The following is a 17,081-nucleotide window of genomic DNA, read 5'->3' as shown; positions in this document are numbered from 1 at the left end:
TTGTGTTTTTGAGAGGGGAAAATGAAGACAATCATCTTGGGTTATAGCAGAAGTGTTTCATTTTGGGCAGATATAGTAATCATAACTACAGAGAAGGAGTAAAGCCTAGGGTGATACTCCATGTTCATGAGAGGCATTGCACTTCCAAAAAGATGCCAGTTAACTGTGGAAGGTCCAGAAGAAAGCAATGCAAATATGTAACATAGAAACACTATCAGGAGGGGAATACTTAAGAAACCTTAGTAGCTTAATCTAGAGAAGTCCATGGAAAACATGTCAATAATTTTCAGATGTGAAGAGAAGAAACAAGGAGAACAGGGGAGTATCTTTTCCAGATCCCTCCTGAACACAACAGGACATAGTTGACTGCACTTGTGGCATGGAATTGGTGAGGTACTGGTTTAGATTCTCTGGGAAAGGTGTACGATCCTCATTACTGGGGCATTGAAGGATGGGTGACACACAGCACAGTTAGCCCTGCTCTGTGAAGGGGGATCTGCTGGGTGGTCACCCAGCAGATCCCCCTTCACAGAGCAGGGCTAACTGACAACCATTCCAGCAGCAGGGCTAACTGACAACCATTCCAGCCCTATTTCTGTGATTTCTTACTACTATCACTGAATGTAACACCCAGAGAAAAAGACAGCAGCTACACAGAATTTGGAGTTCAGAACGTAGTCACAATGTGATAAGTACACATATACAGCAGATTCCATAAATGGACAGATTCCCTAAATCATTGCTCTTCCTGTTTTGGATGATTTTGATTAAAAATCTGCAGGGTCCTGCTTTTATGATCTGCCACACTGAGTACAGTTATAGCAAAAAAGTAGAGCAGGTTTTCTGTTGGTATTGACTGCTGTGTTCATTCTCGGTCAGTGATTCCCCTCCTCGTGACGAGTTTTTTAATCCCCTCTGTGCATTGATCAGTGCAATTTAGAACTTTTCACCTGGAAAGTTTGCAGAGCACATGTTGTAATCTTAGCTGCTCCCATCTTTCAGATTTTTATGAGTCCTTGGGAATACATTTTTGCTTAGCTAATGCATATTTGAAAAGCTGCTGAAACTGGAAAACTTCAGTGCCAGATACTGTACAGAGTCATGCTTAATCTACCCAAAACATAATGAGCAGAGAAAATTGGAAATTGGTAGAAGGATTACAATCTTCTCACAGTACTTTAACAACAAAATTTCTACATGCCCTTCTTGTTTGTTGATAAGTTTGCCTACAACCTATGGAAGCCATTAAGACCTAAAATTATTTTTCAGTCAGTCTTTTCTAGCTTTGCATGGAATACAAATAATACCTCAAATAAAACTGAGATCAGATTTTAGTTGTTCCTTTAAATCTCTGTGCGGGGAGGCACGGCAGCTGGCACACAGCCCTGACTCCAAGGACCTTTTTGTCATAATCTCTGTTTCAGTGTTTCCTTATGCCTGAATAACAGTGCCTCCCTCTAGCATGGGAATGGGGCTTAAGTAATTACATCTTATATGTTTGCAATCAAATTCCATTATCTATCATAGCCAGATATGAAAGGAAAGGGGAAAAAAAAAAGCAGCCCATGTTGGGCTCTGATTAAAGATCAGGTAAGAAGCTTTTGTGTACAGCTGAGGTCTGTAACCAGAAAGTATTAAAGCAGTTTGATAGCTAATGACATAGAAAAAATGGGGAAAGAGTTTGGGCACTGATTACTCATCTGGGCCAGTGGATGGAGGGACAGGCAGAGAGCACTGGGTCCCCTGAGAGCCCCAAGAAGTGTATGGGGTGCAGTGCAAGTTCCCTGCTGGTCTTCCCAAGGCAGTGAGGCGGGCTCTGGGGGCCTCCATGCAGATGAATTGAGAGAATGTGCGCAGGTTTCCGAGGAGCACAGCCATTCCAGGGCAGGTTTCACATGCTAGGTCAGGGTGCCGTAGGAAAGGTCAGATGGCAGTGGTGTTCTCACAGTGTTGATGCACTTGTACGTGGTCTCTTCTGAGCTAAATCTCAAGTGAGCAGCTGAAGGCTTCCTTTGAATGCCAGGGCTGGTTTCACTGGCCTTTCTGCAGAGACCATTAGATCTGGCTGTTGCAGTAAATTGTTGACACTCTTCCCATCGCATTAGGATGAGACGCAGGTTCCAGTGTTTCTCACCCTGCACCAGCACCCCATGTCAGAACACATCCATCTTGCTGTCACACGTTCGCAAAGCATAAGGTTAAAAAGGCCCCCGAAATACAGAGAGAGAAGGGAGAAATGAGAGAAGATCAGAAGTGTCTCCCTGGCCCCAGGGTTGGTTTTCAGCCGCTGCGCTCCGAGCGCTCCGTGAGGGGTGAGGGGACTCCCGGCCGTGCCCGGCCTTCTCCCGCCCTCTGGCGGCGCTGCCTGAGCCGGGAGGAGCGCTCGGCTCTCGGGCTCCGGTGCTCACAGATTCCCCCAGAAACCTCCACAGAGCACAGGAACCTCCCAGGGCTTGGGTGAATATTACCGGAGCCGGGCCTGGGGAGCTTCTTCAGCTCTGGGGTGCAGCACCCACCACACACCCCTCCCTCCCCTGCGGTTACAGTGATGGGAGGCAGGAGCGAGGGGAAGCCTTCTGTGAGGTTTCTAAGGCTATTTTTTGTGGTTTAAGGTATCTCTGTGGTCTTTAGGATAAAATACATACTGTGTAAATGAAATGGCCCACATTAATGCAACTTTATTAAAGCATCCTTTGAACTATACCCAAATACATGAGTACTGACAGCTGGTACATTAATACTATCAAATGTCCTCCTGCATGTTTGCTTAGTTCATGTTTAAGGGCATGACTATTCAAAGCATCATCTGGAGTTGCTTGATGGAAAAGCATTTTTAAATAGTGAGACTGGATTTTTAATAATGAGGAGATAATAAAAAAAGGCAGGCAAGAATCAATGTTCATGTTGGATGTGTTCACATACTTTAATTTGTAAAGTACATCTTCATTCTATCCATATGCTGAAAAACCACAATACAGTACTATGGATACAGCATGAAAGTGTGGGGGAGTAGGTGGTGGTGCTGTGTGTTTTGGAAGGAAATCAAACACTGGAACCATCTGTTTGTTATGTATTCACTAACATAAGTAATAGAAAATGATTTTTAGTATAGCTGATGAGCCCTGCATAAAGGAGATGGCCCAGGAAAAAGGTGGAATAGTTTTATTTCTAATGACAAACTTGATGTGATTTTCCAGGCTGCTTTTTCACAGCCCAGTAGCCAAAGGCAGCATGAGAGCAGTGGCCGTGCCTGTGCCTGGGCGACCCCCCAGGGACAGACAGCAGCAGATGTCGCTGGAGATTTCAGCTCCCTGATTCCTGCCTTAATTATCAACATTTAGCTTCCCCTCAGAGTTTGCACCCTCTCACACCAAATGAAAGAGAATTAAGGTTTTTGGGCTGTTTGCTCAGTCCCCGATTGCAAAATCTGCCAATAGTAGAGATAGGAGGCCCTGAGTATCAAAGCTGAGTGGGGCATTAACTCAGCTTTTCCAGAGGGGAAAAAGCCCTTCTTGTTGTGCCCAGACACAGGGCAGGGCATCTCTGACCAGGATATTCTGTGTCTCGCCTCCCAGGAGCTCTTGGGAACATAAAATAAAGTTTCCATGAACTTGAGAATGAACAAATCTTGCAAACCTTCTAGTGGGGTATGAAAGAGGGGTGCATCTGTTTGCCACAGTGTGCATCCCAAATGTCAGCATGGGCTGTCAGGGAATTGGGGGAAATTTCAGATGCCCTGTGGCTGGTGTTTCAATAATTGAAAAGCTAAAGTTGTGCTTTTGTTTTCCTTTCTGCTTTTTTCTTTTCTACTAAAACATCTCTGTTTGGTGGCATACTCATACAGTGTCAGCTACAGGTAACTGTTCTTGCAGATGCCAAACAATAATTTGAGGGTAAATTAGTATTCAGTAGATTAGTTTAATCTAATGTTTTCTCCTTTAGCATGAGTGTTCTACTACCATGCCACATGCTTTATAGACTACTATGAAGCATATTGTTTGGCTATAGAAAGAAAAACAGAAGGGACAAGACAGAAAGAAGTTTTTCAGACAAATTTCATTTTGTGATTGCCTCTGAGGGTTGGTCTCTGAGTCTCAGAGTGATGAGCTCCCCTAGACTATTTTTTTCAGATGTATCAGTGTTGTGTCCCTAAGTGAATCCTGTGTTGAGTGTCCATACTTTTAGAGGGGAAAAAAAAACCAATATAAAAGGGCAGATTTAAAGAAGAATTAATTTTTATGAGATATTGATTTTCTCACTCAAAAATATTCCCTGCTATTTTTGTTTGCCCAGATGAACAAACCTTTCCTGGCCACAGGAGATCAGCTGTTGATGCTGGGCAAAAAAATGTTGATTGCAGACAAATGTGAGAGAATTTCAGATTACAAGTAGCTGCCACATTTTGCATTTTACAGGTTTCTTATGGGAAAAGTAAGTACAAGACAGTACTTTGGCATCTATATATTTTACAGAGCTTCATACTTTATTCAGCAGTATTTATCATTGAATTTGACAGCAGATGTTTAAACTTTAGAGCAAATGCTGCTTCACCATGGAAGTTGGATTCAGCTGCCTCATCTGAGCCAGCACTTGTATCTGTGGACCAGATTCCATCACCACACACCAGTCAGGGATTTCTCTCAGCTCCTCATCCAAAGGGACATTTTGTACAATTCATTAAGTAATTTTGGGACATCCATGTCATTACCTGTGTGTCCAGCTGTTCCTGTGCTCACTGCCTTGGACCTTCACTCTTCTGAGAGAGAACATAGAGGAGATGTGAGTTCTCATGCTTCCAACCATGGGTATTAGGAACATGCAGAGCAGAGCTGTACTCAGGTGGGGATTCTGGGGCAGTGCACTGTTGTTGGAATTTTCTGATGTGTTCTCAAATCCAATTGCAGGTTGGTTCATTCTGGCCCAGGGAAAGGCTCACCCAAGTCAGGGGTGGATTTGTCCTTTGCAACGCGTACCGGTACAAGACAAGGGATTGAAACTCACCTGTTCAGGACTGAGACCAGTCGAGACCTCTCACTGTGGACGAGGAGTGTAGTGCAGGGCTGCCACAATTCTGCAGAGCTCATCACAGAAATCACCACATGTGAGTAACACCTGCAGCATTTCCACACCTCCACACCCTTCCTGTGACACAAGTTCAAGTTCCTTCTGCTAGAGGTGATTTACTTAAAAAATGTGCATGTTTAGGATTCTACCTGTTTAAAATGCTGTCAGGTTCTGGGCCAGTCCCAGCTGCTGTGGTACTTGTGTCCAGTGACACACTCATTGTCATGCTGAACTTTTGGGTTTGTTTTCAGCACGTTGTATCAGAAACAACTCTGTAGTCAGCCATGTAGGCCTGCATGTCACAGAGGAGTGATTGTCAGAGGTTTGTCCAGAAACCCACAGAAAAGAGCATTTTTCTGAGATTCAGGAAACTCCTGTGAGCCTAGCAGGAGTTTCTCCTGCAGAAGGAGGAGACAGAAGAGGACTGGCACATTCACAAGAATGAATTGGTCATTTATTGACCCAGCTCTACACAATAGAGGAGAGTAAAAAACCACAAACCAGTCTAATAACTACATTTTGATGGGTAGTAATTTCCTTCCCTGAACATCAGGGTGTCACTTCTCAGCACTTCTGTACGTGCAAAATGAATTGGAATACAAATAGTTGGCTCAGATGCTCTGGAGTGATGCCCTGTTTGGCCAGGTAGCTGCAAGGCTGGCGTGGCTCTGGGGTTTGAGGCTGGGCCTTTCTCTTGGGTGCCCCCAGGCTTTGCAGTCCTTCCCCTGCTAGTCCTACAGTTGGCAGGGCTGTTAATGTTGAATTTTATCTCCACTCATTTCCTGAAATGTGAGAGCAGGAGCCAAAGCACAAATCCAGCCATGCCAAAGGGCAGTTCTTGTTTCTCAAAGCTCAGGTAGAGCCCACGTGGCTGCTTGTCAGCTGCTGGGCCCCAGCCCCACAGGGAGCTCAGGATGCTCTGTGAGGCCTCTGATGTGCAAACCAGCCAGAGAGCTCAGGGGGAACCAGCTCAGAACAGGTCCATCTCCTCAGTACCCTGACACAGATGCCATTCTTTCCAAAAGAAGAAGGGCATCAGCCCCTTCTTTTATCACAGTGCTTTTGTCCCACTGCCAAGGATCCTTCTTGGTAGAATTGCTCCAAGAAGGTGATGGAATAGTAAATTTGGGATGTGAACTCTAAAACTCTTCATTCCTTAATTTGGATCATGGCCTCTGTTCCAGAGCTGAGGGGAAGATGCAGACTTACTGCTGCAGTAGCTATTATATACAATTATCTGGGCCCTTTTTCAATTACCATGACACTAATGAGGACTCAGGAGTGTCTTCATCTTTGTCAAAATACTTTAGGGAAACACTTTACAGCTCCTAATTTTCTCGTGCATTGTGTGCTGTGTTTATTGATTCAGGCTGTGTCTGTCAGATGCAAGAAGAAGAATTGTTGTGACTTTGTCAAGGTTTGGAAGGAGGAAACACCAGTCTGAGCCTTCTTAAACTTCAGTACACTGGTTTTTGTCAGCATGTAGATGTATGATGGAACATGAAGAACTGCTTTTAAGAATGTGAGAGACTAAATCTTGACTAAATCTTTCTTCTCCAGCTTGCACATACAAAAACCAGGAGTGCCGCTTGACCATCCATTATGAACATGGATTCTCTCTTACAACTGAACCACAAGATGGTGCCTTCTCCAAGATAATTGCACAATATCCCTATGAAAAACTGAAAATGTCCTCAGATGATGGGATAAGGATGCTTTATTTAGACTTTGGAGAAAAAGATGGAGAAATTGTAAGTACTGCATTGAGCAAAGGGATGCATGTTACCATTTCTTTGGTTGTCCTGCAGGCTATGGGGGTGGAGAAGCACTAATGGAAGTTGGACTAGATGAGCACTGTAGGCCCCTCCCAAGTGAAAACTTTATTCCATTCTGTTCCATTCCAACAGTTGGCCAGTGCCAGGTTCCAGTACCAGTATATAGCACAGCACGATGATCAGGCTTTAGAAGGAGATAAACTAAAAAGACAGTTAAAATTGTAAAACCATACAGAAATTAAAGTTTGTCATATTTTAGAACAAACTCTACCTCTAAATAGCCAGATGTTAAAATTTTTGTATGTATCCATTTCACTTTTTTAAATTACTGAGGGTGAAAGAACTTAAGAATGAGACCTTATTAATTCAAATGTACACATAGGGACTTGACAACAAGCTATGTTTTAGGTGATTTTGAACGTTGCTGAAAAAAAAAAAAGCTACTGATGTTGTGCAAACTGTCTGCATAGGCCTGTAAGCTGTCACAATGCCTGAAAATAAGGTGCATATTCCAATGAGCAGTTTAAATCCATTAATTACGAATATAAACATAGTTTTTCCTCCCAGATTTTTTCAGCAGTTCCTAAACATGGTGGGTACTTAATTCTAAACATCATCTTTGTTAACATATACTCTGCAAACTCCTTATTGTCAGCTTTGAAGGGAATTTCTTACTAGCTGTCAATAAAGTTGATTCATGACTGCTGGAAAGGTGTTACAAATGAGTGTTTGAGATTGCTTAAAAAATCACCAGCAAGGGTATCAGCAAAAAACAGATTTAATATTTAGCAACAGCATGACAGAGTTTGTTGGCAAGATTCACTTTACTGCCTACAGGACAATTAAGGCACACCAAGGAAACAAAGCAGCAACAAAACCAAGCAATCAAAATCCAGGCAATCAAAACAGAAATGAACTGAGAACCATCTAGGGGGCTTGTGTGTGTGTTAAGGTGTGCATATCAAAAGGACAGTGAAGGCAAGGATAAAAAGGAACATGGCCTAAAAACTTAAGAGCACTCACTTACAGTACTTTACCTTAACTTATACCTTAAACCTAACAATTTAAAAAAGGAACAACACTTAACTTATACCTAACTTAACAATTTAACCAAGGAATAGCAGCATTTAACCTAACTTACGACTTCAAAGTTGAACTTGGCAGCTCAAGAGAAGAATAACATTCAGCAGCCTTTAACTTAGTTTACAGCTTATGACTTAATCTTCCTTACAGGCCTAACTTACTGAGATATCTAAGGTTCTTAAACATCTTAAGAAAACAGCATGTCTCCCAGATTTGCTAAAGCATATACACAGGTGCATGCACACAGACAGAAGGAGTCAGTGCAAGAAATGTACCTGTGAAAAATTCCCCTCAGAGATCAGGGAAGCACTCACTTTGGATGCTTTTGCATCTCCCAACAGGAAAGGGTCAGGCCTCAAGGAGTGAGGGTACCAATCCAGGACTTGTTGTTTGGTGATCCTCCAAGTACAGCAAACCTGAGAGTTCACTGACTCTGAGAGGCCCCACTCAGAGGGAGATGCTGGTCACAGCCTGCTGCAGTTCAGGAGAGCTCAAAGGGTCTCATTTTGGACAGCTGTTTATAGGGGCACTAAAGAGTCAGCTTTAGTCATAACAATGTTTTGTCCTGGCCACACTTTGGGTCAGGACTTTCTTTGAAGGTGTGGGAACAGGAATGTGCCATCCAGGCAAGGAAAACAGTTTCCAAGGTTGTTCATAAAGAAAACAGGAACTCCTTAGACAGCAGTAGTTCCTGGGAGCAGACAGTGTTTCTGATAAGCTCTAGAAGGGATGAGCCCAGGTGCTGCTTTTCAAGGCCAAGGCCTAACGAGCATTTCTCAGATTGCAGTGCAGCCTGGAAAAAGGAGCGAGCAGGGCAGAATGCGCGACTACAAAAGGCGAACGTGGTTTGTTTTGATGTGACTCTGCACACTGACAAGCCTGTCATGCTTAGCAAATGCGTGGTGAGATCAGCTGAACCATGACTATGGAAAACAAAGTCTGAGTTCAGTGTTACTGCTGGGTGGGAGAACAGAGAAGCAGCTGTGCAGCACTGGCTGAAGGTACTTCAGCTGCACCAACAGCAGATGCACTGGGCATCAGACAGAGCAGTCCTACCACCATCCTGGGTAGAAATGGCCAAAAAAAGATGGGGTTAAGCCTCTGAAAAAGTGCTTGCAGAATCTGACTCAGTTTTCTGCTGCTCACCCAGGTGATAAAAAGCCAGAGGCATCAAGATCTCACCTGCTTCCAAGATGCTTATTAGTTTTAGTAACCTAAATAGTTGCAGCTGAATGCAAAGGAGCAACAATATGGTGTAGAGAAGAGCTGTTATTAATAGAAGCCTGTTCAAAATACAAGACAGCAGTTTGAGTACTCAATAAATGATTTCTTGTTTGAGCTATATTTCTCAGCTTGATTTTTTTTTTTTCTGTACTTTCAGCAACTGGATCTTCATTCCTGTCCAAAACCAGTTGTTTTCATCATTCATTCCTTCCTGTCAGCAAAGATCACGAGACTGGGCTTGGTGGCATAAGTGGGATCCATCTGTTTCTTCAGAGAGAGACGGGGTAACCACACTAATCTGAAGTACAGTCAACAGCAGCAACCTGTCCTAGCTGGCAGCAGACACCAGCCTGGGACTCAGCACTGGCCATTGGTCATTTCTGCAGTCCTCTGAGGCCCAGGTTTCATTTTGACCAGCTAAAGAGATGGCATGACAAGGAAGATGGGGGGGATTTCATTGTAAATGGGATTTTGAAATCCCATATGAGACCGTAAAAGTGTGTAGTACCATACATGTAAATGTTTCAGAAGCATAAATTGTGCCTATTTCAATGTACTTGTCTATATAAAGTAAAGGGCTATGCAGTCAAGCACTTGTTGGTTGTGATGCAAGCCAAGGTTGGTTGGGGAGAAATCCTCTAAAAATTGTCCCATCGCCTGGAAGTAAAAGGTTCTTTCAGTTATAATCTGTGCACCTCTTGCAGATTTTTCTTTTGGAGCACTGCCAGAACCTGTTGTATGAATACCCAGCAGAGCCTGCAAATACAAACCTTTGAGGTGGACACTCTGAAGCAATCCAGCTGTGGGCAGCTAACAGCTGGAGGGCCCCTCCCAGGAGCAGTTTCACATGAAGCAGTAACCACGTCACCCACATCCCTAGTGATGGAGCTAAAGCAGGACCAGCCACAGGGATGCTACTGAGAGCCAGCTGTCAGGGGGGCACAGGCAGGAGGGCCCTTTGTTAATGAACACAGGATGCATTTTTATAGTGACTTCCCAACAGCTTAATTAGTTTCAGGTATCTGGAAGCCCCAGCTCAGGTAAAAGCTGCCTGAATCCATTCTGAGGTAGGATGATGCTCCTGCCAGGTTATCTCCATGGCAGTTTTCCAGTAGAAAGCCATACTAAGATTCTGTCCTCCTACCCCTACTGAGTCCCCCCTTTGCTCAGACAAGGCTGATTGTGTGGTCTTTGTAGAATAACAAACATAGGAAGACTTGATTTTATGAGTTTGTGAAAAATTTATTGAAGCAGCTCCACAACAGTGAGGAACATACACCAGGGCAGGAACATGAGCTGCACTCTTTGACATGGAACTGCTCCTATGGGCATGACTTGGCAAGACCAGGGTTCTTGCTGGGGAAATACAAATACAAGCCTATACCTTACTGGTGACTGTTTTGCACCACAGCTTACTGTTGTGACTCAAAACACGATTCAGTGAGTTTCAGCCTTGTTCACAGCTACTTGAGCAGCAAATAGCAGGCAGGAACACTGACTTTCAGCACCAGAGATGACACACACAGCCCATACCGGGAAATAATAAACTGGCATGACATGATCTGGTGGGAATAGGAAGAAGCAAAACAGGGATGCCACTTATGTTGTTCTTCCTTTTTAAAAAGAACAGCTTCAGACAGGGGTGGGGTTTTGTCTGTTTTTAGAGTTTTGCCCTAAATTCACACTTTGAAGGACAGGAAGTAATATATTCAGTGTTTGTGGATGTTCAGTTTTCATATTACAACTTTTCTTTTAATCCTGAGAAAGCACATGGATTTCAATTCAGCATCACTTGGCTGGCAAAGGAGAAAATTAAAAAGACATTTTGGTTCCATGTTGTTTCTGAGCTAAGTTTGAGAGTTAAGCATAAGTCATGTTGTCTATTCAAAGCATAAAAACATGGTGATTCCATAGGTATCTTAATCATCAAAACAAATTAAAATATTAGGATGATGGGCTGAATTAATAAATACAGAAAATAATCACTGAAGAACAGCTCAGTGCCCCATTGGAAGAGCTGCCCCACTCCCAGGACCTCTCACCAGTCACAGGCATGCCAGGGAGAGATCCACCCAGCTCTGCACTTTCATTTTATTGTCATGGTACTTGCACTTAAAAATTAATTCCTCATGTAAATGAACAAGGAGGTAACATGTTACCTAACTTAGCAGTAGTTTCCAGATGGACATTTCTCATTTAGTGACCACTGCCAGTCACACACTTTCTGTGGCAGTTCCTTGGGACTCCTTGTGCCTGGGAGCTTCTAGGAGAGATCTGAGAAGCTGAGAGCATCGGTACGCAGGGGGACAGGACTCTGAGAGGAGCTCGTGTCACCTTACCAAGGAAGCTCTTGTGTCAAGTCTTTAAAAACCAGTTCAGGACATTTTTATTGCTGTTCCAAAGTACAACTTAAAAATTTGGAGATAGGCTCCTATAAAAGTGCTGGAGGAGTAGGTTAAATCCATATGTAAACTATACTGCACTATTTCCTTATTCCTTTTAACACTTACAAATCACTGGAATGTTATGCCTAACATGTATGTGCATTGTAAATATTACAAATTCCTATATTAGTGCCAACAATTAAATTACACAAAATGTAATCTAAGGTGCTCAGTACTATATGAAGTCTAAGTGAATAACTAAGCAGTTTGCAAAGAAAATTCATATTATATATATTTATAGAAAAAAATTAATGATGATTACAGATGCTATTTCTTCATTTTCAGATTTTGGACTGATTCATATTTGGATGGGATAGACAAATGAAATATGAACCTACTCCACATTTATAAGAGTATAGTGAATATTTATATTTTAGAGGAAAAGAATATATTTAATAAAGTCATTTATTGGATTTTTGTGACGTGAGCTTACTTTGTATCCAGACAAACTATCTGGAAGGCTGACCTTTGGTTTTGGGCTAGGAGAAATACATTTAAACTTCAGTGCTTCTGTTAAGAATTCTGTTACTGGAGGGAACTGTTAATTGCATTGGTGGAATGACTTAAAAATTTAAAATAAAAAAAAAAAAAAGACTGAAATCCCACAGGGATGTTTCAGGGCAGGTCATTCAGACACGTCTGCTGAAGTTGCAGTGCTTTCTCTTGTTGCTTAATACTGGACTAGGTGGTAACAGAAGACTTACAAAAAATTAAGAAAAAGCAGAAATTTCTGCTCAATCTTCTGCATTCAAGGACTGAGGCCAACATGTGCCTTTTTTCTCTTATGAATGGTTATGGGAAAACAATATTTTTATTTCTCCTTTGATTTAATTCTTAACTTAGTGGCCCAAATAGAAAAGCTAACTGTGGGAATTTAAGCCTTTTCTTTCAGTCTGACCCAAGTTACGACAGAACAGCCTTGTGGAAAGCCTAAAAAGGGATATTCCAGAGTTTCACTCTTTTCACAAAATAATTACTATAAATGGAATGGTCTTATCAGAAAGTTTGTATAGCAGCTTCACCATGAGAAAGATTGGGATACATATTGGAGCAAAAATGTTATTGGAAAAATGTGATGTAAAGTGTTTGTTAAAAAAAAATAAAGCTGATCTGATTGTGTTCAGGGAATCATACTGGTGTTTCTAATAGTCCTGTCCTTCAAATGGAACCAGAATCTCTCTTAAGGTACTTTAGAAATCAAAACAAGACTCTTGACGTGCTACCAAGCAAATCACCACCACAAAATTAGAATTGATCCTTTGCAAGTAACAAAACAAGTGTTTTCCTTCTGCAGAATGTTAGAATTTCTTCCTCCCACAGGACATGGCAGCACCCTCCTCCACCCAGCTCTTTGCATCGGGAAGCTCAGCTGGTCTGAAGGGGAGACTGATCTGATTGCCACCTGAGAGCATTCTCAGTGTCCTCTTACTCATGCTTAAAACTTAATTGGAGCTTCTTTGGTTTCAGTGGAAGCAGAATCAGAGCCTAAAGAAATTATGTGCTCCAGATCATTACACTACCATTGATTTCTAAATTTATGTTATTTTCCATAAAAGTCAAACTGGCAGATTGATAACTAGCTATTTACTGAATCTATTTACTATATAGAGAGACCATTAATACAGTATGTATTACACATTTATATATATATATATATACACACACATACTGTATATTATGGACACTTTTGAATTCAGTGGTGACATCAATTTTAAAGAGCAGATATTAGTAATATGCTTGCAAAATTTTCATTTAAAAGAATGATGGGAAAAACTTTTTTAATATTTAACAGAGATGATAACCTCCTGTTGAACATAATCACCTGCTTTTCCCACATGGGATTAGCTATTCATTTTTTTCCCTTCATCAGAATTTCTGTGCTTGTGTAAATAATTAGAGGCATTAGGAAACAAATTCAGAAAACAAATTCCAAGGGAGAACTGTGAGCTGGGACAAAGAAGTGGATTTGGACAAGCGTTAGTACCCAAGCTAAATTCTGTGGTAGCCCAGTGATACTCACCATGTAATTAAAATTAATTGCTGTAATATTATAAGTAATCATATCACCAAGTAATTGCAACCACATCAGTGCTGTCTTACCCCAGTCCTGTGGGGAATATAAGCACATAACATGGATGGATAATGTGCCTCTATATATAATGCATAATGTTATTATGCTATGCTATGTTATGTTATGTGCTTGTTATATGGATGGATGGACTATGGGTAAACCAGAAATGTGTACTGGTGAATTTGATTTATATCCTGATTTGCAAAAACATGAAAGCAAGCGCCCAAAATATGCATAGAGCAGACTTGATTTGGGGGGTTCAGCAGCCACAAACAAGAAAATAGTTTGAAGTTCAGAGGCAAAGGGTGATGTTACATTCTGCATCACTTCAGTTACAGCATATCAGCCAAGATGCAGGAACTCTCAGTGTGGGGTTTTGGAACTATGACAGATGTAAAATAATTTGGTTAAGTGCTGTTGCAGTGGACCAGATCAAATTATTGTGCCTACATTTTTGTAGGTAAACAGCATGGACAGGGACAGTTATCACAGCTGAAATGGGGCACAGTGTAATTAAGCCACAATAATAAACCAGCTACCACTTGTCCTAAAAAGCCACTAACACAAAGAGCAAATGAGACATGGGTAGCAGTGTATTAGTTCTGCACTGGGAATTGTAAAGAAAACCAATACATCAAAATGCTTATGCTTCCCTAACTGCTTTCCTGCTGATTATTTCAGGCCAGTCTTTGAGTCTACAGAATTAATTAAACCAATAACCATTGGGTTCTACTTGAAGTACAAGAAAACCAGTTCAAAGTATTAATTACTTTCCTGAAGGTATTTTCTTTGCTCATTGCAGCTAGCCTCAAGAATTTATGAAATGTAGAGCTTCTGTACTTTTACTTATCAACTTATGTATTATTATTAACTACAAAGTTTTTCTAATTACAAATATATAAACTTCCCAAAATTAAGTAGAAAATACAACTTTCAGTGGCTTGCTTTAGTATTCAGACAAAAGTATCAGCATTCAGGCTGAAGAGATAAGGCTACAGCTTACAGCTTTTCTCTCTCTGGAAGTAGAGACTTTCCTGATTCACTATAAGATGTTAAGAAAGGTTAATGTCTTGATTACTTTCTTGTTTTTATAATGAATGCAAAGAAATGTGAGCCATACACAGTAATCATTACATTGGAGCAATTCTGTGCATGCACTTATTAAATGATTATTTAAATAACTCTCTTCATTTCATTTCTATTTCACCAAACACTAAAACTGGGATGCTGTGGATGTGTGGCATTTTGCAGACAAATGAAATCCATCTTACAAGTGAGTTATGTTTGTCCTGGGCTTAGATGCACACAGTACTCACTAGAGCCCACTGTCACAGCAGAACAACTTCAGAGCTCTCCTGTTGTAGCTCAGTTAAACCAAGTACACACCCACCCAGGAAAGGTCTTGTAGAGTTCAGGACTGGTAAACTTGGGAACAAAGGAACAGAACAGTTGAACTCAAGATCCTGTTGGACATGAAAAACCTCCTTAAGGGCTTAGCTTTACACCAAATAGAATTAAGCAAAGAATAATGTCCCAAAATCAGGAAGGCTCTTTAGAGAAAGCATCGATTTTACAGTATTAAGTCTAACCTCCACATGGTTTAGTTCGATTATTTTTTCACAACATTACATTTCATTTATATTTGTATTGCTTAATCTATTTTCCTTTCAGGATAATATAGCAAACAATAGCCCTGCATCTCTATCAGTTTTAATCCTGTTAGTTTATATGATAAATAGGAAATCCTTAATACAGAAAGCTTAATACGAACTCCTCATCTCAACAAAATACTAACTTGAATAATTACATTAGTCCCAGCCAGGTACATGCCAGAGACTTAAACTAACTGAGGCCAAATTTAGTATTTTACTGTGTTTGCAACACAGCTAGAAACTCTTTTTTCCTTACATTTCAGCATAGCACACCAGCTCTTTTCCAGCTCTCACCATCCTCATTACCACTATTGCTTTGATTTTCTCCTCTTCCAGGAAAAGAAATCTCAGACCTCTCCTTAGATATTTTTCTAAGGAGTGTTACAAAGAGCATGCAGGAAATTATACTGAAAATTCAGCTTGTAAAACAAAGAAATTTTCTTTAATGGGACATTGCACCAAGTTTCAAGCCATGCTTTTTTTTCTTCCCTATATTACAACACAGAGATAATTATGAGTCAAATTCTGATTGTGTTTGTTTTTACCTGCAGAAGAATAGGAACTTTTCTTAATTAGTATATACACTGTCAATGGCTGATGCTGTAAACAGCTGTTTATACAAGAGCTAGCTGAAGTAGAATAGAGATCTTCACACAAAAAGGAAAAACAAAGTAGTAGTTATTAAAATTAAATATGTGGGGGGTTTTATTCATATAAAAACCAAATACACTTGTTGAAAAATATACAAAGCTTTATAAACCAAGTCAAGCCATATTCCTTTTAACAAACATAATAAATACATATAAAATACAACCTCTTTTCATTTGACTTTTAAAAAAAATTAAAAACTTGCAATATAAAAAGTTTTCAACCTTGCTCCTGTGCTTGAAGAATGAGTCTATATAACTCCACTGACCAAAGTCCTCCCAGTGTGCAGATCTGTGTGTGCATTGGGCAGTATAATGCCTCTCAAGTCAGAAGTGCTCTGTCTCCACAGCTCCTGGGAAGGTGTGAACAGAATCCACCCAGTGCCTCTACTTGCTGGTCTTCTCCAAAACCCATTCAATCACCTGGGCAAATAAATGAGAAAGCAAGCAATTTACACACCTCCTGGTTTTGAAAGCAAATCAAGAACAGCTCATAGTTACCAATTCTTTCTTCAGTCCTTTGTCACCATCTGTGTAGTATCTACTCAACAGGATTTAAAAGCAAACTACTCAGGAGAAGAAAGTATTGTTAATAATCTGAGAGGAAACAGCATTACCCTAGAATTGTATTTGATCTTACAGAATGCTCTGTACTTTAGGAAAAGGCATTTTTGGAATCCCTGAATTGAAATACTTCACCCCATTCTCTCCATGTACCAGCAAGAAGGTGCGCATAATGCCAAACAGCTCATGCTTCCAGCAGTAAAAGTTCCTAATCCCAGAGAAGAAAGAATGAAGGATAATTTGTGCACTGCTGTATCTACCTCCATTATCACTGCTGCTTTCCAAACAGGGCACTTGCTCAGACCACTGACTAGTCCTTGGCAATTATATTTTTGTAAAATAAGTTCAAAATACTCTCTAATACAGGGACATGAGCAGTTTAGGAGAACACCAATTTTTATGCCTTTTGCCAACAGCAAATATACAAAAATTGACCAATTTTCTACCCAAAGATGGAGGTGAGAAGCAATGTATCAGCACAATAGCCCAGTTCAACACTAAACATCACAACCCATATAGTTTTTGAACTTTATCATCCATACAAAGCAATCTACAAA

General features: G+C 40.9%; 2 protein-coding genes across 3 annotated transcripts in view; one reads left to right on the top strand and one right to left on the bottom strand.

The window, feature by feature from the left end:
• Positions 1-12,718, top strand: part of SNTB1 (syntrophin beta 1) — a 115,803-nt gene extending 103,085 nt beyond the window's left edge. The window contains exons 5-7 of the mRNA XM_077188594.1: positions 4,905-5,101; positions 6,625-6,815; positions 9,304-12,718. Coding sequence (XP_077044709.1) covers positions 4,905-5,101; positions 6,625-6,815; positions 9,304-9,396 — 481 coding nt within the window. The 3' untranslated portion in view covers positions 9,397-12,718. The remainder of the gene's footprint in view (positions 1-4,904; positions 5,102-6,624; positions 6,816-9,303) is intronic.
• Positions 12,719-14,999: 2,281 nt separating this feature from the next.
• Positions 15,000-17,081, bottom strand: part of MTBP (MDM2 binding protein) — a 29,699-nt gene continuing 27,617 nt past the window's right edge. The window contains exon 22 of one of the 2 annotated variants that reach the window (XM_077188585.1): positions 15,000-16,383. In XM_077188585.1, coding sequence (XP_077044700.1) covers positions 16,348-16,383 — 36 coding nt within the window. In that variant the 3' untranslated portion in view covers positions 15,000-16,347. The remainder of the gene's footprint in view (positions 16,384-17,081) is intronic. The other variant, XM_054641987.2, reaches the window with a different exon arrangement.

The sequence above is a fragment of the Agelaius phoeniceus genome, chromosome 1 (assembly GCF_051311805.1).
Source record: "Agelaius phoeniceus isolate bAgePho1 chromosome 1, bAgePho1.hap1, whole genome shotgun sequence".
Taxonomy (NCBI): Eukaryota; Metazoa; Chordata; class Aves; order Passeriformes; family Icteridae; genus Agelaius; species Agelaius phoeniceus.
Note: the sequence above shows the minus strand (reverse complement) of the source record. Positions and strands in the feature narration are given on the sequence as shown.